Source organism: Pogona vitticeps, chromosome 13 (genome assembly GCF_051106095.1).
Source record: "Pogona vitticeps strain Pit_001003342236 chromosome 13, PviZW2.1, whole genome shotgun sequence".
In the NCBI taxonomy this organism is placed as follows: Eukaryota; Metazoa; Chordata; class Lepidosauria; order Squamata; family Agamidae; genus Pogona; species Pogona vitticeps.
Window position 1 is genome coordinate 13,132,548 of NC_135795.1, and position 27,453 is coordinate 13,160,000.

Consider the following 27,453-nt stretch of genomic DNA (forward strand, 5'->3'; position numbering starts at 1 on the left):
GGCAGTGGCTTGCCTAGTTCCCTCTCCTGGTGCAGCGGCTCAACATGGTGACCAGAGAGGATGCTGGGACATACCAGGAGACTGACATGGGTCGGGGGGGACATGTGTGTGTGCGTATGTGAATCAACTGTTAATGCTTTGTAGTTATGTTTGGGGGCATAAGAATTATACACAGATTTTGAACTATATTGGGGGTCCAACACCCCTAACCCCAGTACTGTTGAAGGGAGATGATGTGTATATTTCACCCCAGGTAGATGACAGCATCCTTCACCATGACACCTGAAGGCAGTGGGCCAGTCTAGCAGGCACAAAGCAGGCCACAGGGCATGGACCATCTCCAGCACCTGGCCATTGTCCTTCACCTCACAGCAGCTGCCAGCCTCACCTGGGACCTCCCCAGATTTTATTTACTGGTAGGACTGGCCACACTGAGAGGTCACAAGGCCACTACGAGTCAGGGAAGGAACCGCTTGTTTGAGCTGCTACAGCTACCTCTATTTAGAGTTTCGATACTCACTGCTTTTTTTCCACTTCCGTCTTCCTTCCTTCTCCATCTCTTCCCTCTCTTCTCCTACCGAACAGCTCAGCATCCCATTCTTTTCCCAACCCTTGTTTATTTTCTCGTTAGAGCCTCACCACTTTCCCTCTCTTCCAGACTGGTTCACATGCTCAAACATGAGACCTGGGCATTTTTCCCCACAGCCACCTCTTCACCAAAAAGGGCCATGGGCCAAATGGAGGTTGCAGGGGAGGAGAGAGAGCGAGTGCGCCTTTACCCCAATTAAGCCCCTTCCACCTCTCAGCTTTTGTGCCGTGGGAGAAATCAGGAGAAGACCAACCTCATCACCTCCTTCCCCCCCACAACCAGATCTGAAATCATGAGACAGACTTCTCAGCATCTTCATGGATATTTATAGCACCTGCTACTTAAAATTTATGTAAGGGGCTTTCCCGAGGGCCTCCACAGTCACACAGATTCAACATCAAACAAAATAACTACAGATGACTCTTACCCGATAACCTCTCCAAAATGACTGAATTATGTTGCCTGCTTCTTCCTCTGAGAGCAGCAGAGAGAGAGCAATGGGGGGCCTAGGACTGAAGCAGATAGTCTTGTTAATCAGACATCATTTCAGATAACATTTAAAAAGGTACATAAATGGATAAATGTGCACAGTTTCTCTGAATTTGTATGTACGAGTTGTATGCTGAGACAGACCTTCCCTAGTGTGGCACTCTCTGTGTGTTACAATACAATTCCTTGGCCATGCCACTAGGGAAAGATGGGAGCCTACCATGTTTGGAGGGGACCAGATTTGGGGAAGCTGTAGTAGAGTGGTTAACATGTGGAAACAAACACTTAAAACTCTCCCCTGCTCTCTCGCACATAGGCACAAACCTAGGTCCACTGGCAAAGCCATGTTATTTACAGAGTAATGGGTCCTTTGTAAGAAGTGCTCTGGTCATTGAAACACTCTCCAAGGAGGCAGTTTGGGACACGTACATTTTTATCACCAAGAAAACACAAGAATTTTAATAAATTGCAGCTATCAAGTGGAAACTGAAAAGTTCAGGATCGAAAGAGGGTATCTATTTTGGGGGGGAAGGAACCTTGTCTTAAAGAGTTGTTGCTAGTTGTAGCCCAGTGGTTCCCCACTTTGGTTTTCCAGATGTTCTTGGACTAAAATTCCCAGAAGTCTTCACACTAGCTGTGCTGGGCAGGATCTCTGGAAGCTGTAGTCCAAGAACATCCGGGAACTCATTTCCTACCCTTGGGTCTCTAGACGTTGTTGTACTTCAGCTCTCATCCATCCAAGTCAACATGATCAATGGTTAGGGCTTCGGGGAACTGTAGCCCAATAACATCTTGACACTCCAATCACTAGACTCATTGGTGTTGAAAGTACTGAGCAAGAGGAACCAATGCTTGGTTTAAGGCAACCTTTTCTCTGTTCCTAAAGACTCTTGGCAATATTAATAATTAACTCATGTAGCAATGCTAAGATGTAAAGGAGGAGTACCGTATTTTTCCGTGTATAAGACGCCCCCAACTTTTCTAACCCAAAAGTAAGAAATCTAAGTGGGACTTAGCAAGTGTACGGGGAAAGGGATCAAAGCCCTCCAGGATCTCTTTGATCCCTGCTTTCCCTTCCACTTGTTTTTGTTCTCTCCTCAGCTTACTTCCGTGTATAAGACGACCCTCAATTTTTATTCTAAAGATTTTAGACAAAAGTATAGTCTTATACATGGAAAAATATGGTACCATTATCAGGTCTTTTTGACTGGCACAGCACCACAAGGCTGAAGCTTCACTTCCCAGTCTAAAGCACATAGCTCTTCAAAGCTGCTATTTGTCTCACTGGGAAAAGAGTCAGCCCGCATCCAGCAAGAGAACTATGACGGAAGCCCACTTGTTCTCTGGTACCTATTTTCCCAAAGTGTAGAAAGGCAAGGTGAGCTGATCACCTCCCGTCCTCTGAAGCAATGGAAGATGCTCTCCTAATGTTGAACTTCCTGCAGGCAGTCCGACTGTCTTTTACGTTGGGCAAATCCTGCCTTCTGGCTCAGGTAGCAAAAAGATTTGGGGCTAGTCCTGCTTTTTAATGCGGATGATCTACTGGCCCTACTTTATGTGGGAGTTCATTTTATTGCTCTTCGGGCATTTGAGTGGGAAGTTTCAAAAACGATTTAAATCTTTTTATCGGACAGCTGATGTTGACGATGATGGTTTTTCTCCCAATGAGACTGCTAGCTGCTCTAATTCCATGGCAGAAAGTAGTAGGACAAAATATACAATGCCAATAATTAACCAAAAGGTTTATATTCACAAGAAATCAAAAATACACATTTACTATGTTAAACATTCTGAATACAGTGGACCCTCTACTTACGGAATTAATCCATATTGGAACGGTGGCTGCAGGTCGAAAAGTCTGTAGGTCGAGTCTCCATTGACCTACAATGCACTGAAAACCAATTAATCCCATAACCAGCCATTTTTGTTCCGTTTTGGGTTTTTTCTGGTCTGTAGGTCGATTCTCCGGCTGCAAGTTGAACCTAAATTTTGCGGCCAGAGAAGTTTGTAACTCGAAAAGTCTGTAAGTCGAGCCGTCTGTAAGTCGAGGGTCCACTGTAACTATTTTGCTTTCCAGATCTAACCACAAGAGTTGGCATTGTTGCTGTTGTTCTGCTGAAATGCCACAATTCTGCCACAATAATAGACCTTCATGTGGACCTTGAAATAAGGAAACTGTTTTAACTGTGATCCATTCGCTAGGCAGACCATGGTCAAAGTTCACCTCAGACATTTTGATGCCTCATTCAGAGCAACACATGGCACTACTCCCATCCTCAGATTTAAGTACTTTCTCTTCATGGCCAACCAATTAGTTTAATGTTCGAGGCAGTAAATTTCTCAAGCTCCTTTATTCTCCCTGACAATAATTAGACATTAATAATCAATTGTTTGCTCCTGTTTGGTGGCACTTCAATTTTTGGTCTGTGGGGGCCTCTTCACCCTGACGTGTGCTAAGGCCAGCCCTGCCCGCGATGTGTTTTCAACTGATTTATCAAACGAGCAATTCTACTATTAAGATTGCCCTTTGCAATCTTGCAAAATTAGGTCCAGCCAATTTCTCTGGCTTCATTTTTAATTTATGAGGACCTGTCAGGGATCTGATCCAAGACAAAAGTAGAAAAGTCATGTATAAATCAAGTCCGGGGGGGGGGAGGGGAAGAGGGATGTTTGGAGTGAGGGCGAAGTGGCAGTCCCTGGGGAAGATCAATCATTTCAGCAGGCCAGTTTGAAGGAGCTGAAGTCATGCCAGGTCCATTTTGGTCTGCAGGAATATTAATAATTGGCTTGAGGACAAGTAAAAATAGCATATGAGCAGGAGCAATAACCCAACAACAGTGAAGCAAGGAAGGGGGAATAAGTTATTTGTGGCAGGAGACAGCTGTAACACTACAGGATGGATTGGGGCTGGCAGCCAAAGGCATACAAATGTAGAGTGTGTTTATTTCCAAACTGAATGCTCTTGACTGAATGCTGATCAACCTATAGAGCACAAAAGCTAGGCCTGGACAAGAAAGGTTCCAGAATTATTTCCAATCTCATTTCTTGTCATGTTGTGTGGTGGTGGTTTTTTTAATCCTTTTTGTTTTTAAATCACCATGTGAACACAAACGACAGATGTTGGTGGGCGAAGCTCATGTCAAAAAGATCATGCTTTGCCTGTGACCAGCCAGCCTTAATCAGTATTAGCATACATTCACGCACATACTAGGCCACCCCAAGAGAAGCTTCCTTTCCACGTAACCTGCTTTCACTTGGAGAGGCCACAGGGTTTCCTTTCGAAAAGGTTTCCAGGACATCTCACAGCTATTAGTTGGCCCAGCTGAACTGTTATTTAGAGATCTATAGCTCCCTGTAACATCATGTCTTCCCTTCACCTTCTTGAGATAGGCTTCTACTCTTGATGCTGGGCTCCTCTGCGTATTATACAGTCTCTGTACTTGCATTAGTCTGAGGGGATTCGTTCTTTCATGTGTTTACCCTGTACAGTCACAGACAAGGAGCTCATGGTTTATTAAAAGACACACACCCAGGAGAAGTCTTCTGGCAAAAAGAAGATGATGGTTTTCCAGCCAAGACACTGGCTGGAAAGCCACAGGAACAGCTGCATAGTAGCGAACGGTAAAGGGCCCAACACCCGTTCTGTTAGTTCCCCATAGCTGTGTCCTAAAGTGTAGGCAGCCATCTTGATGTCCATCGCAATGCCACTGGATGGCATCTTCATCTTCACCAAGAGCAGGCCTTTCATTAAGCTAAGGTGCTGTAATTGTTCTCCGAAAGACCACAGCACCCACAAACTTCAGGGAAACAAAATTATAAAGAAATGTGAAGTCTTTGTCCTAGCAAGGCTGGGCCTTTGACAGCTTCAGCCTTTTGATGACTAAAAAGACAGGAAGTCCAGCCCCTTGCTGAAGCCAACCAGGTCTTAGTCTGATCAGCCCTAAAAGGGGTGAGCCCGAGAGTAGTTCATGCACATGGCCTTAAGTTCCACAATGGAAGAAAGACAGGCTACAAACCTGACATTTCCTTGAAGTGGGTTTGGCACTGGGTAATAGCCAGGGATAGCTTTAAAACAAAGTATGTTTTAATGTCAATAAAATCTTTACTAGAGGTAGAGTAAAAGCAAACTTAATCTCCGAGTGCTCCTCCCTGTACAGCCCAAATGGTATCAAACCCACAAGAGCAAGCTACTAGGAAGCTTGTGGAGACACAAAGGTTTGCCAAAGAAGAAGGCAAAAAGACTATGTTGATGCAAGACACTGAGAAGATCCTCCTCCATAGCCCACTGAGAAAGGAGCACAGAATAATGATCGGAGGGATCCAGAAAAGGACACTGAACAAAACACCAACCACAGCAACTTTCCATTGCAATTCCAACTTACGATAACTAAATGGAGCCTGCATGTTTAGGGGCAGTATACCTCTGATTACCAGGCAGTGAAATGGATAACCGTTGAGATAGTTATCGCCATTGGGTAGCTCTCTCACGGCATCTGGCCAAACAGAGCTATATGGTTCAGTGAAGTGTAGCAATGTTGTTTCATTTCGTTTTTCTTTCTTGTGAAAAAGATTTGAGTCTTGAGTCTAGTTAATGAGTTGTGGGCTTTTTGACTTTCCTCTTTCTGAGAGCAGGTAACCCTAGCTTGGCAAATGCTACAGCATTGATCTGCACATGGATAACACCAGCGTTAATCCAGGCTAAACGTGCTGGGCAGATTTTGACATTCACTGTGTCTGACAATCTAACGCTTTAGCCCCTGCAGTGATTCTTGTTCCAGTGTATTTAGAAGCACAGTACGCTTGCTACATGCTGCATCCATCCAGAGACAGGGTAGAGGCTCGGGGTGGAAGAGAATGTGTGTGTGTGCATGTGTGCGTGTGTGTCGTCTGGACTTTTTTTCCATTTTTTTTTCTTGCATGGACCTCAACGCAGGAGGTAATCTCCTCCTGTGGTTATTTCTAGTCTAGCAGGAGACGGGAGAATCTGACAAGCAGCATTTTATGGACATAAAAGATGGCAATTCATACCCAGAAGGGCTTTACAGTACTTTTATTTTTAAACTGAAAAGGAACACAGAGGAGCAGAAAATAACATGTAACCAAAGTGGTCATGGAGGGCAACGGATTCACAGCTTGTTTGTTTGATGAGAAGTAAAAATATTTCTTGCTTACTCAAGGGAGTAGGGAGATGGGTAGGAGACAGAACAAAGTAGGATACTGCCTACACTGGCCACTTCACCTTTCCCCTCAAAGTAACTCATCATATTCCTTCCTGCTCATTTCTCTCTCCTTTTGCAAGCTTACAGTCAACCAGGAATGGGGGGGGGGGAGCTTTTGAAACTCCAGGTAAGAAATGTTGTGGCAAAGAAGCCCAACGGAGCAGGGATTCATTGCGGTACAACCAGAATAAAAATCCAGCCAGTCTAAAAACATTTTTAAAGGATCCAACACCATTCAAGCATCAGAATGTTGTGCATCATTTCAAAAGAAGGAGAATCACAGAGCTGGAAGGGGTACTGAAGGCCATCCAGTCCTGCCCCCCCTGCCAATACAGGAATTCTTGCTGTTACATCATACTTGGTAGCTGGCCACGTGACCTTAGCTTAATAACATTTAATGAAGGAGAATCCACCACTGTTTAAAGCAGTGTGTCTTTTCCACTGCTGAAGACTTTGCACCATTATGAAATTCTTTCTTGTGCTTCTTTAAATCCCCTTTCTTGTAATTTGATCAAATCAACCCATTGACTTCCTACACTCCAGAACAAAAGAAAACAATTTTGCTTCATTATCTATAAAAATACAATAATATGTCTTCTCCTTCAATCGGCAGGCAAAGACCTTCCTCTTTAGGCAGGCTTTCGAGCTGTAGGTTGTCTCAGGAATGTTGGGTTTGAACATAACAGATTTGTACAAGTTTTCAAATTGTTTTTAAACTTTAAAAAATCTGAATATGTGTTTAATTGTTTTTAAATCTCATATTTATACCATGTTACTAAATCAGTTGTTTTATCTGCCGTGACTTAAGGCTCCCAATGAGGAGAAAGGTAGTGTATAAATAAAATAAAGTAAAATAAAATAGTGATCATAATTGTCTCTGCCCCAAGCTAAACTCATCTAATCCCCTTCTCCTTTCTTCAGAATGTAGAGTGGCTGTTAGTTATCCTCTACGCCAGGACTCCCAGCTTGTACTCCCAGAAGTACAAGCTGGATTTCGAAGGGGCAGAGTAACTAGAGACCAAATTGCTAACATGCACTGAATTATACAGAAAGCCAGAGAGTTCCAGAAAACATCTACTTCTGCTTCATTGACTACGCAAAAGCCTTTGAGTGTGTGGACCACAGCAAACTATGGCAAGTCCTTAAAGAAATAGGAGCGCCTCACCACCTTATCTATCTCCTGAGAAATCTATACGTAGGACAGGAAGCAACAGTTAGTACTGGATATAGAACAACTGATTGGTTCAAAATTGGGAAAGGAGTACGACAAGGCTGTATATTGTCCCCCTGCTTATTCAACTTATATGCAGAATACATCATGCAAAAGGCTGGACTGGAGGAATCCCAAGCCGGAATTAAGATTGCTGGAAGAAATATCAACAACCTCCGATATGCAGATGATACCACTCTGAAGGCAGAAATTGAGGAGGAATTAAGGAATCTTGTAATGAGGGTGAAAGAGCAGAGTGCAAAAAACAAAAACAAAAAAACGGTCTGAAGCTCAACATAAAAAAAAAAAAAACTAAGATCATGGCCACTGGTCCCATCACCTCCTGGGAAATAGAAGGGGAAGATATGGAGCCAGTGACAGATTTTACTTTCTTGGGCTCCATGATCACTGCAGATGGAGACAGCAGCCACGAAATTAAAAGATGCCTGCTTCTTGGGAGGAAAGCAATGAAAACCTCTACAGCAGTGGTGTCGAACTGTGGCCCTCCAGATGTTCTTGGCCTTCAACTCCCAGAAATCCTGGCCAGCAGAGGTGGTGGTGAAGGCTTCTGGGAGTTGAAGTCCAAGAACATCTGGAGGGCCACAGTTCGACACCACTGCTCTACAGCATCTTAAAAAGCAGAGACATCACCTTGCCAACAAAAGTCCGAATAGTCAAAGCTATGGTTTTCCCTATAGTGATGTATGGAAGTGAGAGCTTGTCCATAAAGAAAGCTGACCGCCGAAGAATTGATGCTTTTTCTTAGCGGTCAGCTTTCTTTATGGAGAAGCTCTCACTTCCATACATGGTTGGACATTGTCATCAAAGCAACCAACATGAATTTGACCCATCTCCGGGAGGCAGTGGAAGACAGGAGGGCCTGGCATGCTCTGGTCCATGGGGGTCACGAAGAGTCGGACACGACTAAACAACGACGATGCCAGGACTCGCCTAAGGCATTGGCTACCTGAGGTAAAGGAGGAGAAGACGGCAATGTCTTCTGTTCCCTCCACGGTGGTAGTTACATTAACTGATTTAGGGCGTTGCAGGAGAGGTTGCATGGCAAACACAGCTCTCTCTCTCCAGGTGGAATGATCTTGGGCGATGTTTTGCTACCTGAGGCAACTGCCTCAATTTCCTTAGGGACCAGCTGGCCCCTAGTTGGAGCCAAGGGCCAAAAACAAAACACAGAACAATGAAGGCACAGCTCCCCCTTTTAAAACCAGCTTGCTTCTTCCTCCTCGCAGCCCTTGTATGCTTCCAGTAGTATTGAGAAAATGAATCTTGTTCACCACTCATTGCATCATGATTGATTCCCTGCTTGAAGACAGCCATGTAACTGGGACAAAGCAGACCGCTGAAAATGAATGCTTACTATGCAAGCTAGAGGTGGGGACAGACCACTAAAATACTGCAAAGCCTGCCGGAGCACTTGGTGTGTTTATGGGAGGGGGAGGGAGAGAGACGGAGGGAGAAAGAAGCAAGTCATCCATGCAAAATTAGCCCTATAGGCCAGCTGAGAACTGACAGTGATGTCAACTAGAAAGGCAGCTGAGCCTAGCAGACTCAGAGTGAATTAGAATATGAAAAGGACAAGGGCTGTCACTGGGCATACTTTCGACATTCATGTTTATCTGGGGGTGGGTGGGGGAAGGACACCTCAACAACCGGCCCCTCTAAAGTGTGTTACAACAAAAGAGCAAACATAAGCTCCTACAGGGTGGTGGGTCAGACAGACAGACGGATTATTGATCGTATCGGAAATTTGCTACCCTATGTCTCCACCCTTGCAAAAAATGAGACTCAGGGTGATTAACCATGCAACTGAATGAAACAAGTATAGTAAAAATGTAAAATAGCTGAACTGAAACACTGAAAACATTAAAATAATCAAGAGGGAATAATAACATAAACTTAAAATATTAAACTTAAATACGCTAAATTTTAAAGATTTTATATTTAAACAGACAGATGGGCAGACAGACGAGAGAGTGACAGAAGGAGTTAAACTTTGAGTAGGTTCTGAAAAGCTCACCAAGAGAGTTTCAACATACTTCACAATACAAACAAACTGAAGGGCTCTTGAAACCCTAGCCAAATGTCCATGTAGCAGCTGGTCATAGGCAGATGGTACAGGAAGCCCCACAAATGCAAAAATGCAAGCTATTTCCGTCCATTCTCGGGAAAGACTGCAGGTGTATCTGAATAAGGCTTTAGCATTACTGAACATGATGCAACAGGGCTCCTTTTAGATCCTTCACCCACCCCATGTTTCCAAAGTATTGTGGCCGTGTCATACTATCCTCAGAGAGCACATGCATTCAAAACCTTTCTACTCACTGTGTCCCACTGAGGATTAGGTCACAGTTTTAAAAGTATACCAGACCCTCCTGCACAGGGGATCCTGTTTCTTTGATAACTCTGAGGGGAAAGGGTGGGTACATAAAGGTACGTGCAAATCGCTATCCTCCAGACAAGTGGAGTGCAGTTTTCTGGATCTATCTGTAGAGACTGCAGGAAAACATAGTCCTGTACAGAAGGACAAATTACAGTGGACCCTCAACTTACAGACGGCTCCACTTACAGACTTTTCGAGTTACAGACTTCTCTTGCTGCAAAATTTAGGTTCAACTTGCAGCCGGAGAATCGACATACAGACCAGAAAAAAACCAAAATGGAACAAAAATGGCTGGTTATGGGATTAATCGGTTTTCAATGCATTGTAGGTCAATGGAGACTCGACCTAAAGACTTTTCGACCTGCAGCCACCGTTCCAATATGGATTAATTCCGTAAGTAGAGGGTCCACTGTATGAATAAAAGAGGAAGCCTCTAACAGTCCAATCTCTGCATGTCAGCGTCCGATCTGTACCTATTAGCAACATGGGCACCTACTTGAGCCACAACGACATGGAAGCTGCCCTACTGTTTGGGCAAAGTGTCTCTACATATTGCTGCTGGGGCTCGAAATCACAATGATCATCACAACCTCTTGGACAGCGAAGAGCACCAGAGGCTTCTAAGGAAGCATCGACAGAGGAATGGGACCTTCAGTGTCCCATGATGTTCGTCTTGATTTTGAGCTTGCTTCCCAATCCTGCCTCCTTTCTTCTTTTGCGCTGAACTCCTGCTTCCTCTCATGACTCCTGGTCATGCGGTCTTCCTGGATAGGAAGGAGCATTAAAAGCTTTGAGGGAAGCATTGATTAGAAGAACCTGAAGGCTTTTGGCTTTGGCTCCTGGGTTGTTTTACATCCGGCATCCCAATCTGCCCTTTGCCACTGGCTTCCAGCTCATGATTCTCAGCTCACCTCAGACGGCTGCCTGCAATCCAGCCTGATTTCTCTTTAATCCCAGCAACACCCACCATGTTCTGGGCAACACCCACAAGGAGGTCTGTGGTTAGGGGTGTCATCGATCCCCTGCAGCTCTGATGTCTGGCTGACCTCTAAGTCCTTAAAAAATACCTGCCTCAAAGGAAAGCAAGGGGGTGGCAAGAATCAGAGGCCAGCCACTGATCCCAGATTGCATGGCCCTCCTGGGGAAGACCTGACACAAGGGATAGAAAAGAGAGCCTCTTTTTTATTGAAAAGCAGACTTTCTTATCTCCAAAAGAGCAACTGAGAAGAAATGAACCTGACCATTCAGACACCTGCAAGACTAACAGGCATTTTGGAAAAAGATGTCCAGAAACACATTTTAGTACATAGGAACAAATGCATGAATTATGTGAGATGTGCAAATAAATATGAGAAAATATATAGAAGAAATATGGATGAATTTTCACATGAAACACAAGCACACACACACACACACACACACACACACACGGGCTTCACAACTCAGCATCAAACAAAACTGGGAAGAAAATCCCTATGGAGAAACACAATCAGATCAGAACGGAGAGGTCTTCAGATCCCTAGCAGAGAGCTCTCCAAATATCACAGAATAGGTGAGGGGTTCTCCATCCCTTAGTGCAGAAAGCATCAAAACCTTCCCTTCTCTGAGTCAACGGGGGAACAAACACCTCACATCAGGGATCACAGGCACCCAAGGGTGCCGGCTCGACTGGCTTCCAGATGTAGAAGTACTCACTGGGAGAATTCACAACTATATTTGTAAGTACAGGACTACTTATGAGCAGGACAGTGTTCACAAGTAGACCAATTCCAACTGGAACACTAACGACCTGTAAATATGTTCTGGTGGGGCTTGGAAAACCCAGGCCTCAACACCTCCCACTCTAGACAAGAGCATGCTGGAACTGTGTTTCTTAGCTGCTCCCAACGGTGTGCATGTAGTTGAAAGAACTACTCTCGGGGCCTTTCCTCTTAGAATCTCCAAGCTGGTCTGGGCATGGTCTTTGCTAAGCTCAGAGTTCATCACTGGACTCCTCCACTCGAGCCCTGATGAACTGCCTTCAGACTGTATTTCTTGCCTTACTCCTATGTTTGGGCACTGGGATGGCTTCCAGGCTTGAAGATAATCCCAAACCTTGCAAAAGTGTAGTCCCTTTATTGTTAGGTGGCCTGAGGTAGGATACTGGAGAAGCATTATGACAGATCCTCTAAATCAGTGGTTCTTAACCTTTGTTACTCAGATGTTTTTGAACTGCAACTCCCAGAAACCTCAGCCAGCACAGCTGGTGGTGAAGGCTTCTGGGAGTTGCAGTCCAAAACTCCTGAGTAACCCAAGGTTAAGAACCAGTGCTCTAAATTATGAGCGGGAATTTGTTCAGGCCATAGGCCATATGCAGGTTTTCACGGTCCCCAGTGTGCCCCATCTCCCTTGTAAAAAAATATTCTAATCTGAAAATGGACAACCATTACCCTAGAAATATCCCATAATGGCCTGTTATTCCTTTCACGAGGCTTGCGGCAGCACATATTTGGGGGAGGCTGACATAGTCTTTAAAAAGACTAGAAGTAACATTCCAGACAGTCCCCATTTTTTAAAAAATGGGCAAGTATAGCTTATGGAGGTCTAGGGGAATGGTGGAAAACAGGGTGGGGATGGCCCTTGGACTTTCTGTGGTTGGCCAATTCAGTTCTCTGGTCGGGGTTGGGAAGCAACTACAGTGGACCCTCTACTTACGGAATTAATCCGTATTGGAACGGTGGCTGCAGGTTGAAAAGTCTATAGGTTGAGTCTCCATTGACTTACAATGCATTGAAAACCGATTAATCTGTAACCGGCTGTTTTTGTTCTGTTTTTGTTCCATTTTGGTTTTTTTCTGGTCTGTAAGTCGATTCTCCAGCTGCAAGTCAAACCTAAATTTTGCGGCCAGAGAAGTCTGTAACTCAAAAAATCTGTAAGTTGAGGGTCCACTGTACAGAGGGTCAGTGAATAGGTGGAAGCCAGCTATGAGTGCATCTCTCAGGAGACAACTAAATCAGAAGATGGCGGCCTTCTCTCTTATGAACTAGGATGGCCAAATCACGAAATCTAACAACCTGGTCATTGATGTGTTTATTTATTTATTTATTCCATTTATACCCCGCCTATCTGGTCATTGCGACCACTCTAGGCGGCTAGTATTGAGACCATCACCAACAGAGGAACCTCTCGTTGGGGAAGGCACATGGATCAGAATGCAGTAAGTGAGGCTTTGATTATAAAGGACCCATTACAGCATAACTCAAATGCGGCTGCCTGTTGGGGGTGGCCATGTCTATCACCAGTGTACTATTTGTAGCATTTGCAAGTGACTGGCCCTCAAATGATCTCTTCCATGGAACGGTGACTGTATCTATAAATGGGGCCCTAGAGAGAAATGCGTATGGCATGATATGCACCAAATCCCAAGTGGAAACCTCAACATTATCTAAGCCAAATATCATCTAAGAACTATCTAAATAGAGAGAAGATACATAAAGTTTTACCAAAAACCAAGACTTCACTGTTATTTCATAAATATACATCTCCTATGATAGAAAAAGGCATGCCCCCCTACATATGCTATGCATACATTAAATGACTAAAATGGAAACAAATTAATAGATGCACGCTTATATTCATTTGTGCACATACAGTATATTAGCCAGTTTTCATATATGGATACCTTTAATACACTTTTTGTACACACACGCACACAGAGCCAACTTGAAATGTGCTTTATTATACTGCCCTGTATCAGTATAATCCCTAAAAAGATGGATTTTTAAACTGTTGTGCTAGTAAACACGTTTGTTCATTAGTAATTAGCATAAAGATATTCATAGTAACAGCAGGCAATTTTAAAATTCCCTATCCTTTAGAATAATGAATCACTTAGCATTCTCTCTTCCAATTTCTGTGCAAATTAACCTAGGACAAAATGCGGTGACTACCAAATTAGGTGACTATGAGGTGACTACCAAATTAGGATGCATCTCAAGAGATTTTGTTACAGATGTTTCACAAAGGAAACTGAAACCAACCGTTTTACTGCATTTCACTGATAAAAGACTATACTGAGAAACACTTACTGGTCCTTCATACTGAGTCCTGAATATTTTTACCCACCCACCCCCCTTCTGATACACACGACTTTGCCAAAACAGTTGCTGAATTTTGGCTAAGAGCAGTGGGGATTGGTACTTGAATCATAACCACCAAAATATATGGTGGGTTTTCTATATTAATAATGAAACTTGATCTCTGATTTTGAACTTGAATTCTGCATGAACTGTATTGTGAAGTCTGTTCTCTATACTGATTCAACTGAATGATTGAACTTACTGGTCCTTCAGCCAATCTTTCACAAAAGGGATTTCGAAGAATTCCGTGAAGGGCTCATCCTTCCTCTTTGAATTCTGGCTAACAGTTGTTACCGCAACATTTAAAAAGATATAATAGGAAATCAAAATCAAATGCATTAATATCCATTGTATGGTCAAATGCAATAACAAAAGAATGAAATAAGATATTTACACTTAGATTCCATAAGTAACTTACTTGTATAACCATTCCGTAAGGAAATCAAGGGCAATGAACTTTGTTCTTTTCCTCTGAAATACAAAAAATTCTGTATGAGACAAACTGCAGATGAACAGCCATGACCTGTTATTACCTGGTTTTACTCTGTCAGTCCTCCAAGGAGCTATTTGACAGCAGAACAATCTGCCCTGGGAGGGAGCAGGCTCTCCTGCACTGGAAATATTAAAGCTGAGGTGGAACAGCCAAGCGTAAAACAACTCAGTTGCATTCTGTATTGTTGACCGTGCATGAAGTAGGCCATATGTTGGTCTGATTTTGAGACCCCCAGAGGTTCCCCATTCATTCATTCATTCATTCATTCATTCATTCATTCATTCATTCATTCATTCATTCATTCATTCATTCATTCATTCATTCATTCAATTAATATATCACTGATGTGACTACTAAGGTGGTTCACAACAAAATAAAACACAAGAACAGAATAAACAATAGGTACAATATAAAAATCAAATAAATATATCAGTCAATTAACTAAAAAAGCAACATAACTATTAATTAATGTAAAATTAAAACATAACACTTAAACATTATCAAGGAAGATAGCGGAGTTGGTAGTTTAAGGGCTGGAAGAACCTCTGCACTCTGTTGGTGCAATATCTGCAAAGTCCTGTCTGAATAATCATGGTTTAAGCAGTCTCTTAAAGATCTCCAGTGAAGAGGCCCTGCAAATAACCCATCACATGCTTGTGTTAAAAATGGAGAACTGTGCACCCAGCAGCCTCCAGGAAGCACGATTCTTTTCTAAAAAAGGAGTGTTCTCCTCACACACAGACACACTTTGTAAAAGTTATTTTTAAATCTTTTTAGCAAGCAGACATCTGGACAATTTTGGTCTCATTTTGGAAGGTTGCTACAGTCCGTGGATGCAGCAAAAATGCTGGAACAGAGAACGGGACTAAATGACTCTCACGTGCCATATCCATTTCAGTGTTATGATTCCAGGGTGGTTCAACTGATAATCCATCTAATGACCACTTGTGATTTCACTTTGAGGGGTAGGGATGGGGTGGGGATAGAGAAAGCAGTGAGTCCACTCTACGTTTTAATTGGCAATTTATAGGTACTCTCCAAGGAGACTAACCCTATCCCCAAAAGAGGTTTCTTACCTTAAATGATTCTTGTAAAGTGTAGGGTAAAACCCAGAGTTTCACAGCATCTCCCAATTACTAGGAACTACTGGCTCTACCTTCTTTATCCTTACTCAATCTTGTAAGATGAGGACCAAACGTTAGAACTGCAGAGTTGGAAGGAACCCTATGGATACTCAGCCAGATCCCTCAACCACCAAGTGATCCAGAAGTTCGAAGGAGATGCAACATTTGTGATGTGTATTTGATGTTGCAGGGCTCGTGTTTATTCAATGTATTAGGTAAAGTGCCCCTTGACATTTAGTCCAGTCATGTCCAACTCAAGGGGGTGGTGCTCATCCCCGTTTCCAAGCCATAGAGCCAGCGTTTGTCTGAAGACAGTTTCTGTGGTGATGTGGCCAGCACGACTAGATACAGAAAGCCGTGACCTTCCCACCGAGGTGGTACTTATTTATCTACTTGCGTTTTTACATGCTTTCGAACTGCTAGGTTGGCGGGAGCTGGGACAAGCGACCGGAGCTCACTCTGTCACGTGGATTCGATCTTATGATGGCTGGTCTTCCAATCTTGCAGCACAGAGGCTTCTGCAGTTTAACCCGCAGCGCCACCACATCCCAGATTTAACACATTACCACCATGGAAATGTCTGAGTTGTATTGAGTCTGTGGCATGAAAGGTATGGCCTCTGATTCTTTGGCCCTTGTAGTGGTCACCCTGTCGTGCATATTCAGCAGAGCCAGCTACATAGAAGGGGGGCTGAAGTAGAGAGTTTGAAGAGATATTTCTTTTTCATTTATTTATTTAACCTCTATGCCGCCCACACTACCAAAAGGTCTCTGGGTGGCTTACAACAATTAAAATACAATAAAAAAGATAAAACAATTAAAATACAATTAAAATATATGCTCTAAAAATTACCATCAGGACCCACAGTTGATATTATTTCAATTAAAATTAAAAGATGGAAAAATAGTTTGGAAGTTTGGTGGCAGAGAGAGAGAGATTTTAGTGAGTGAACAGTCAGAGTGTTACCTGTATTAGTTAAGCACGTATAGAAGAGGTTGAAGGAATATGCTGAACATTTTGTGTAACTTTAAGAATGTGTTTCAAAACTATGCACGAAACAACTTGTAACCAATAAACCTGTTCTTGTTTCAAAGTTAAGTACTGAACGGACCTCAGTCTTTCACAGGAAACATAGTTGGCAAAGAGATCAACTGGTGGCAGTGCAGTAAAGGATGTGGTGGGTGTGTGAGACTGGGTACACAATCTAGGTACACGCAAGAGGTATGTCAGAGATTGATGGTGAGTGACAGGTTAGTCAGACAAGTGGTGTTAGCTTGTCGGACGATCATGACAGCCCTCTCCAAGTCTTGGCTGAAATCACAAAGTTAGTGCTATTCTGACTGGGGTTGCAGCAGAGGCAAAGGGTTAACAACCCACGACCCATGTTATGGCCCCAATCTGATTCACATCTTCCTGAGCTGGCTATTTGGTAAATAAAAACCACACCAGGCCAAACCACATGAGAAACGTCTTGTCTTGTCTTATCCTCCTAAGTGAGGGGAACAGCGGGTACCCTATCAATAGCTGGTGAACTTAGAGGTGTTCAGAGTTGTGTTTTTGGACTTCAGCTCCCAGGATTCCAAAGGCAGTTGTGGCTTCCTGTGGAATTGTGGGAGTTGTAGCCCAAAAACACAAATCAGCAGCACACCTCCAGCAGCTTCATAGCTGAGCATGAGAACTGAACACAGGTCTCATTCACTGAAGTCCATTTGCTCCATTCGCCACTTATACTGCCTCCCGATGAGACAACAACAGCCAACACAGTTATGGGATGTAGGGTCGATCTAGACCAGAACTTGGAATAGCTACTTTTTTGGACTATAATGCCCAAATTCCTCCTGCCAGCATAACCAACATATTGAGGTGTGATATTTGGCAGCGATGAAAGACACTTGCTGCAGTTATCGGTGTTGGGAAGAGTTGCTGTTTTGAATCCTCCGGAAGCATGGCATTGGCCACTGAAACCCTGAAAAGCCTTTGAGAAGCCGATAGGAAGAGAGGCCTGGAGGACAGGAATCCAGGAAGCTTGGGGTGGAAAATCCCGATCTTTCATGGAGTGGATTAGGCTGAATGTCAGAGGATCTTTCTTTTCCCTAGCCGATAATTTTGAAGAGAACAGGACCACTTCCCTGGCCATTCTTAGAGACAACTGAAACATGCACTAGAAAGTTGTTGTTTGTCAATGTTATATACTGCCCCACAGTGCTAGAGCACTCTTTGGCTGGTTCAGAATGTAATTATGGAAGCAACACCTTGCCCCCCCCCCCAAAAAAAGCTTGAGCCTGCTACCTGAACCTGTTGGGATTGAATTTAGGTCATGAGCAGAGATTCCACTATAATACTGCTGTTTATCCACTGCATTAGCTTTGTGGGAAGTGTAGTGACATCATCCTAGCCTAAAAAGAAGAAACGCATCAACAAAAAAGAGGATAGGTAGAATACAACCAATCTGGACATGTACTGTTGCAGATGTAGAAATACAGTCGTGCCCTGCTTTACGATTACCCCATTTAATGACGAATCCGCTTGACGGTAAAGTTTTTGCAATCACTTTTGCAATCGCAAAACAATGTTTTGAATGGGGTTTTTCCGCTGTGCGATGATCGGTTCCCTGCTTCGACAATCAAAAACAGCTGATCGTCGGGTTTCAAAATGGCCACTGGCTGCAGAAAATGCCCCCCCACTGTGCTTAGGGACAGATTCCTTGCTGCACAGGCACTGAAAATGGCTGCCCCTATGGAGGATCTTCACTGGACGGTGAGTTTTCAGCCCACTGGAACGCACTGAATGGTTTTCAATGCATTTCAATGGGCTTTTTTATTTCGCTTTATGACGTTTTCGCTCGACAGTGATTTCGCTGGAACGAATTAATGTCGTCAAGCAAGGCACCACTGTAACTGCAATAGTTGAAGTATAATAAACACTTAACTGAGGTGGGGGAGTCTGTGACCCAATGACCTGTTTGATGATAGGCAATTTCAAGGGCCCCAATCTCTCTTCTTGCAGTCTTTTATCTTTAAAATTCCTCAGTTATTGCTAGAAGATAACAGAGAGAACTTTTCTGCTCTCACTTCTATCACTAATAGGGAGAGAGACCTGAAAGAGAGGGAATCCGGGAATCCTGGAAGAGATGATCCCAGTCCTCCATGGGCTGGATTAGGCCTAATGCTTCCCTCCTTTCTGTAGAAAAGGACTTTGAATAGAACAGGACGCATGTCCAATTCCAGTCAGCAGGGGAAAGCTGACAGGAAGACACTCTTTACGCCATCCAAATATAAATATTAAATATAAATGTATGTGTAAAAGGGATATGTTCACTTAATTTACTCTCTTGATACTTATTACACAGAAGCCGAAGTAAATCCTTTCCTGAGATTACAGCTTCCAAGAACAAGCCATTTGGATTGAGGGGATTAATGGAGTTAATGTAAGAAAGCCTTCTGAGTTCTACTTTGTCTGCTTGTGATCAGCAGTGAGCCCTACTCTGGAGCAACACCCTAGGAGGTCAGGGTGGCTACTGGTAGGGAGCTAAGCAGCTTCAGATTTGTACGGTGTGTGGTTTATTTTTACAGTGACGTGGTTGTTACTATTTCTATCCTGCTTTCCTGAACATAGAACCAAGGTTGCCTATAAGGATTAAAAGAATAAAAACAATTCCGCACCACAAGAACTTCCCCTAAGGGCAAATTCTGGTAGGGATGACTAACATAAATTATTGGATATATTGGATATATAGAGTGGTCCGGTGGGCCAGATAGGCGGGGTATAAATTAAATAAATAATAAATAATTATTATTATTATAGCTACACTCTCTCTTTTCTGAAAAGAAATCATGATGATATGTGCAGCTCTCCCCTCCACCACCTTCTCCTTACAATAACCCTGGGAGGGAACCACTGCTATAGACAACTTCAGAAAGAGATTCCAAGAGTGCAGACATATGTCTTGATCAATATCAACAACCTAGCATATACCCTGTTTCCCCGAAAATAAGACCTAACCTGAAAATAAGCCCTAGTAGGATTTTTCAGGATGCTGGCAATATAAGCCCTACCCCACCACCCCCCAAATAAGCACCAGTTAAGTGAAACCTTGTCCTCTACCCTTGTGCAGCAACCAGAAGAAGATGACAGGACTGTATTTGAATAAATGTAGATTGTTGTAAAAGAAAAAAATAAAACATCATGATTTAGTCCATCTTTGCCTGAAAAATGTGAAAGCTTATTTTATTTGCAACTTTTCTGTAATCCAATTAAGGTATTGGTAGTTCCAGCTATTTGCATCTTCCCCGACAGCAGGCTTTTGTTCATCCTGATGGATTTTAGTGGCATAACCACAACCAAGATAGTCCCAAATACACTGCACTACAATAAGGACAGTGTTAGGAAATCTGTCCCCCACACCACCACCAGTTCTGAGGACTGCAGATAAGCTCAGAGGGAAAAGGTCACAATCTTTGCTAATCAAATTGTCTCTTCAAAGTCCTGATGCTTTGACTGTGCAAAATGTGGGTTCACTGCCCGAGTGTGCACAGGACTTATGCCTAAGTAAGTGTACATCTCTGCGCTCAAATCAAAGGAGCAAAGGGGCAAGGTTTAATTAAATCCCTGCAGCTCATCCACAAACTCTTATCACTTGATAGCTCAATCATGACTCCAAAACCATAGAATAACAATGGCTAAGGGACCTCTGCCCTTTGCAAAGAATTCAAGCACCATTCAGAGTTAGTCTTAAATGCCACTGTTTTCCAAGCTCAGTATGCCTGGAAAGGCAATACCAAAGTGGGCCAACAGTATGGCAGGTAGATCTCTAAGTGACTGGCAGTAGGTCAACAAGGATTTAAGCTGAAAAGGCTGGGGAAGGATATTATCTGCATCTGGTGGGCCTGATCTGGATCAGATCCATCATATGCTTGTTATGTGTCGTCAAGCCGGAACTGACTTATAACAACCCTAATAGGGCTTTCAGGGTACTGTAAGTGAGATATTTAAGGCTTCACCAGCTCCATACCGCCAACTGAGTCTCCATGGCTGATCAGGCATTTGAACCCAGGTTTCCTGAGTCATAGTCCATCACTCTATCCACTACACTACACAGAGTATCCTCATCATATTCTTACTTCTCTGTAAGGAAAAAAGAAGAATGTATTTGTGAAGGTTTTCATGGCTGGGATCTAATGGTTGTTGTGGGTTTTTCGGGTTCTTTGGCCGTGTTCTGGTGATCACTACACACAAAAGACCAGCTAATGACACCCATCAAGCCCAGTGACAGATAATCTCTCCTCCTTATCACAACAATAGACCCACAACAAAAACACACTGATCACCATTATCACCCATCTCCTGAATAGGACAAAAGCTGAACCCACAGCTATAAATATACTCAACTCTCCAACTAACTGCACCAGAGCACAGAGTGCTGTCCTCTGAAGATGCCCATGGCCACAGAGACTGGCAAAACATTAGGAAGAACAACCTTCAGAACTCGGCCAGAGAGCCCAAAAAACCCACAACAACCAACAACTGAACTGTTAAAATTTTCTCCCACAATCGCCTACATGTTGCTGTTTCACCACAAAACTTTCTTCTTCGCTGCCCTGCTCAAGTAATAAGATAAGGAGAGCCGAGGGCAGAGTCTCCTTCCTGAATGCGAACTATTAATTGTTTCAAATGCACTTACGGGGCTCTGCAGCCAGAAAGGCTCAGGAACTAATTGACGCTGAGACCTAGAACAAAGATCTATAACAATGGAGGCAGCCATTGTCTGCAGCCTTAGAGTCAAAGATAAAAAGAAGGATGAGGAGGGAAAAACAAGCAAACCCCAAATATCAGATCTGATGGGAAACGTGTAGCCCTCCAAATGTGGAGGGGCCTGCGGCTCCGCCAGCCCTACTCAGCATCGCCAACGCTTCTCCACCACCCTTGCTGCAGTAACACTCAAGACCAACGTGGGCGAAGTGAAACCAACATGGAGGATCTATCGGAGTCTCCTACCAACTCTCCTCAAAATGAAGAAGCTCCTTGGGTGAGGAGCGAAACATTTCCACCTAATAAGAAAGAAGTCTAGTGGCCAGGACTCAACTTCCAGAGAACCTCACGGGGAAGACTGAGAACTTTCACAGAATCAAGACCAGTCATTCCCAACCTTGGGCTCCCAGGTGTTCTTGGACTAACATTCCCAGAAGCCTCCACCACTAGCTGTGCTGGCCCATGATTTCTGGGAGTTGTAGTCCAAGAACATACGGAGACCGAAGGTTCTAGACCAGTGGTGTTGAACTGTGGCCCTCCAGATGTTCTTGGACTTCAACTCCCAGAAGCCTTCACCACCACCTCTGCTGGCCAGGATTTCTGGGAGTTGAAGGCCAAGAACATCTGGAGGGCCACAGTTCGACACCACTGTTCTAGACCAACCTAGTAGCCAGCTGGGGACATGCAATGTATATGCACACACACACACACACACACACACACACACACGTGGGCAGCCACAAACCAAAGTCAAATAGCATTTCACTTAGCATGCTCAGTCCCCAGTGGAGCTTTTTTTGGCCTTCTCCTTCCTCTGGTTCTTTTTCTGCAGACCAATAACTGCCATTATTGGTCCACAGGGAGAGAAGAGCAGGGTGGCAGCATATTTCTGCAGACACTCCCACCCTGCTCTTCTCTCCCTGTAGATTAATAATGCCATTTTAGCTACATAAGCAACATGCCTGAACAACGGAAAGAGAGGAATAACTGGAGTCACGGTGATCCCTTGATGTCATATCTGGTTTAGATGGGAATGGAGGGCCTTTTCTAGGAAAGATTATACATAGCACACACATTCCTCTCCTGGTGAGTTTTATGCTTGAATTTGAATTGAGGTCTTTGCAGTCTACCTTAACACTCTATGATAAATCAAACTGGGGAGACCTGAGATCAAATTCAAGCATAAAACTCAGACTAGAAAGACATGAGTTCAAATTCAACCACTGAAATTACACACTGGAAATCAAAGTGGTCCCTTTTGTGGGAGAGGCATCAGAAAAGCATTTTTACAAGGAGTTGCTTGTCTTTGGTATAGCTATGTTATACTGAGTAAACCCGGATATGTACAGGAAATCACTGTACAATGTACATTGTTAGCCATCAGATGTGTTTCAAACTGTTTTTACAAAGAAAATCATTCTCCATTATTTTATCACATTGTTTTATGCCTTGGAAAACAATGAGGTGCAAAAATTATGTTAGTATCTTGAGGAAGTGCTTCTCATCCCAGCTAAAATTAAAAGGTCACGAGCCTCACAATTCTATTTTCTTTCCTCTGCACACTGTAGTTTTAACCCTCAAAATTATTTCACACACAGTGATTTTAAAATGGCACAGAAACTATTCTGTCAGTTTTTAGTTATTTGCAAGGACATTGACGGGCATTATTAAAATACAGAGGTTGAAAGTTAACTGTTGGACCACAACTCCCACAACCATACAAGGATTCTGGGAGCTGTAGTCCAGAAAAGCAACATTTGAGATTTTGATAAAACATTGTATGAGCGAGAAGGGAGACTGTTTTGACTACAGTCGTGCCCCGCTTTACGACTGCCCCGCATTACAACAAATCCGCTTTACGACAATCTTTTTGCGATCGCAATTGTGATCACAAAACGATGGTCTAAATAGGGGAATTTCGCTTAGTGATGATTGGTTCCCTGCTTCAGGAACCGATATTCACTTTACGACCATAAAAAACAGCTGATCATCGGGTTTTCAAAATGGCCGCCAGGTGCTTAAAATGGCTCCCCGCTGTGCTTAGGGACAGATTCCTCGCTATAAAGGCAGCGAAAATGGCCGCCGTATGGAGGATCTTCGCTGGACAGTGAGTTTTTACCCCATTGGAATGCATTGAATGGTTTTCAATGCGTTTCAATGGGGTTTTTAATTTCGCTTTACAATGTTTTCACTTAATGGTGATTTTCCTGGAACAGATTATCGTCGTTAAGTGAGGCACCACTGTACTTTTGATTGAATGTGACTTTGCACCACCTTATATATTCTCACACATGTTCTGTGCTGTAACTTCACAGAAGCAGAAGGCTGTCCTATCAGGCCATCAGAGCTGGTCCAGAACACTTTTGTGTGAAGGGGAGCAGCAGGTAAACAAGAGTGGAGCCAAAGAGGAAAAGATTAGTTCTTCCTACACATACAAATTCTGGGCTCCAGGCTCAATCTGATGTGTGTGTAAAATAAAATCTTGTGCTTGAGGGCAAACCATGTGACTAGCATAACAACTTGTGTATCCCCTAGTAATAGACTGTTAGGGATAGTAAGAATGGTCTGGAAAGAGTACTTAATGAACAGCACCTTTATGTAAGTTGACTAGTTGGCAGGTATGGATTCCACTCTCCTCCACTCTCCTTCCCAGCCATCTGATCAAGTCGGCACACACAGAACAGAGCCCTTTTGAACTTCTTAGACAAAGTGTGGCAAGCCCTCTCAAGCAGAAAGCACAAGCAGGCTGTGATCCAAGGATAGGAAGGGCTATTCTCGGCATTTGGGGTCAAATCCCTCTCCAACTGGAAGCTATCCTTAATAAAAGGGCAACAAGACACTGCTGGTGTCAAAACATCTGCATTGTTGCTGCTGAATGGGGAGCTCATGAGAGCTTGCCTCCAAATGTACCAAAATGTCCTGGCTGGCTTTGGGTACACTTTGAGTTGTAGTGATGGGGACACTCATAGTCGTTCCACTTCTGAAAGCAAAACATCTTGAGTTAGATGGTGTGGTGCCACAGCAATGCACCCTCTATTTTATGGGATATGGAGTTGGACCACTTTTTCTTGCATTGCAGTGGGATGAAAATACCTCTTTTTTAAATTGGGAAGCGTTTTTTGAGGAGGTCTCTGAAGCTGCTGTGTGCTTTTATTTGTTTTTTCTCTTCTTATTTTGGTATTCTCTGCTCCAGCTGTTCTTTGCAGCTACCCTTTGGTGAATTTCTTTAACTGTAAGGAGCTGGTTTTCTGTGTACAGTGGTGCCCCGCATAGCGACGATAATCCGTTCTGAAAAAATCGTCGCTATACGGATTCGTCGCTATGCGGGGCAAAAAAGCCCATAGGAACGCATTAAAACGTGTTTAATGCGTTTGTATGGGCTTAAAAACTGACCTTAAGCAAAGATCCTCCATAGGGGCAGCCATTTTCAGTGCCTCTAAAGCAAGGCAAAACAGCGGGCGGCCATTTTGGAACCACCGATCAGCTGTGCGAAAATGGGGGCGTTGCAATGATCGCTTCTGCGTGATCATCGCAAACGCCCCGTTTTCACACAGTTGATCAGCGGGGCTTCAGGATGATGGGGGGAAGCTCAGGATGATGGGGGGAAGCGCTTCCCCCCCCATCATCCCAAAGCCCGCATTTTTGCCCCACCGATCAGCGGATATGAGTATCTTAAAAGAAAAAGGAGGGACCAGTTGCATTGTGTTGATGTTTTTTTCTTAAAGAATGCTACACAATACAAAGGAGATCAGTGCTGCAGAACTGCATCACACAATGGTGATCTTCAGTTAATAAACTGTGTGTGTCATTTTGAAATGCATTTCGAATGCAAAGTGCCCTAAATACTCAGAATATTATGGGTTTAAAAGAAGCCTATTTTTTTTCTAAAGGCAGAGTCAGAGATTAACCGCCTGTTAATAGCTGCATCTTAACAATGATAAGCCAGTCTGAAAACAAAGAGAAATACAATAGAAATGACGACTTAACAAGGTTAGCTTCTTTTAACCCATCATTAAACCTGTGGGGTTCCACATTCCCAGCCCACTAACCAAGAAGTAATCCACAGCTGTGTGCACCCTTCTCGTTTCAGTGGGCAAGATCCAGGTACATACTTGCTTTAAAAAAACCAAAGCAAAGAAATAACAAACAAAACAAAACACAGAAGGCCTAGACACAGAATGAAACAACAGGGAAGTAGCACTTCCAGGCTCCATAATCCCAGGCCTCCAGTGTCATAAGCTCCCCATTGCTGAAGCAGAAAATGATGGTCTCTAGTCCAGCAGCAGAAACAGAAATATCACTGGGAATGTAGGAGCATAGTGTAATGTCATTTCTTCTAATTGTCCAGATACTCATAGCTGTCCTCGCTGAGACACCAGCTCCTTTTGACTCTTTCCTTATAACCAGAGGCATCTCTCTTGAGACACCAACTGTACTTATGGGGAAAAAAATCCTTTGAAATCTACTTCCCAGCTGGACTATTGCTTCTGAAATTATTTTTTAAAAACTATTTTTATCTAATTAAAAGCTTCTGACATGGAAATGAGCCTCATGAGAAACAGAGTGCTAATCTACATCCATCCCCCACCCCAAAAATTAATAAAGAATGCCTTCGGGGAGAAAACAAACAAACAAACCCTGAAGTTACTCCGAAAAGCACTAATGATATCAAATCAAGCCCTGCATCCTCTGGATGTTGGAGAAAATGCTGAAAATCGTACAGTCAAGCCAGTCCTTTTTTGCAGGAATAAATGCTCTGTTTTAAGAAGGATAACTTGATGAAAATTCGTAAGCTCCTCACCACCCAGGAGACCTTACCCTACCCAGGTCCAGCTGGATCATGGAAGTATTTCAAAGCTGCTCCTAACAGCTAAGAAACAAATGAGGGAGGAGGGCATTCATTTCAATTCCATCAGTCCCACCGTGTTCAGGCCCGCCAGATTTGTACCAAGTGCCAGAGAAAGTGCATCAGCACCATGAGCAATGCAGGTTGTTGCCCCTCTTGCAGAAGAAAGCATAAAACAGTAGAGGTGCTGTACATGTTGTGCACACTGATGCCTCTTGCGTCTTTCTATTCACTGCCACAGAATCAGTGTGCAACATCACTCACTCCAGTCCACTCCCTGGACTCCTTCAAAGGCTCACACAGAGTAAGTAGAGCCAGCCAGCTGCCTCCTTTCTGTCCCCTCAAGGGCATGAGCAGAAAAAGGGCAGGTTATTGCTTGCGCCTGGATCCCCCTGGGATGACTCAACCCCTGAAAAACTCCCAGTCTCGTGCCCCTCTTGGAATTTCCTCATGCCCCTCGGTCATGAATACCTCCCAGCCTGGGAAACAGTGGTTAAAAAATTTAAAGATTTTTCAAAACAATTTTTTTTCCAAGAAAAAAAACATTTTTCAAACAAACAGAACACTGTACACTGACCTCGAAACATTTTTCTTTTTTAGCCTGAAGCAACAATTCTGCCATTCCTGGTAGCAGCACAGGAAATATGTAGTGCTCTATAAATTCCCTCGGAGAACCTGGACAGAAAATGTTTCCATTTTTGGTAAGCAGGCTTCAATTTTGTGAATCCACATGAGTTCTTATCACCCTTAGTAGCTAAACCATTAACAACGGAATGGAATTTTCAGATTTCATAGGCTATGCATTCTGTAATTCCTTATTCTGAAAGTCCTGCATTTACAGACACCTAAATGGGGAAAAAGGCCTCCTTCGATGGGAAAGCTTTGAGGCTTAGCCAGGCCTAGTTCCACCAAAAGTTCTTGTCCTGGTGCTTCTCTCTGAACAGGAAGCCCAGGTGGAGCTAAGCCTAGCAAAGCCTCAAACCTTTCACTTGAGACCTAGCTAGGCCTAGTTCCAGCAAAACGTCCTGTTCCTGTCCCAGTGCTTGCTGGGAGCTTTCTTTCTGAACTGGAAGCTTGACCTAACTAAGCCTCAAAGCCTTCCTGTTGAGGCCTTTTCTCCCACATTTAGGTGCATGTAAGGTATGTATAAGTCAGGTAAAACAGCCAGGAAGGAGAATTATGAGATCTGTAGTACAAGAAATCTGAAAATCCCATCCCT

At 43.5% G+C, this 27,453-nt stretch overlaps 1 protein-coding gene across 4 annotated transcripts in view; it reads right to left on the reverse strand.

Moving 5' to 3' along the window:
- IQCK (IQ motif containing K) overlaps positions 1-27,453 on the reverse strand; it is a 74,548-nt gene that overhangs the window by 37,019 nt on the left and 10,076 nt on the right. For 2 of the 4 annotated variants that reach the window (XM_020802989.3, XM_020802988.3), the window contains exons 4-7: positions 26,812-26,909; positions 14,442-14,494; positions 14,226-14,303; positions 1,017-1,101 (exon numbers count right to left, since the gene is read on the reverse strand). In XM_020802989.3, coding sequence (XP_020658648.3) covers positions 1,017-1,101; positions 14,226-14,303; positions 14,442-14,494; positions 26,812-26,909 — 314 coding nt within the window. The remainder of the gene's footprint in view (positions 1-1,016; positions 1,102-14,225; positions 14,304-14,441; positions 14,495-26,811; positions 26,910-27,453) is intronic. The other 2 variants (XM_072982326.2, XM_020802990.3) reach the window with 2 other exon arrangements.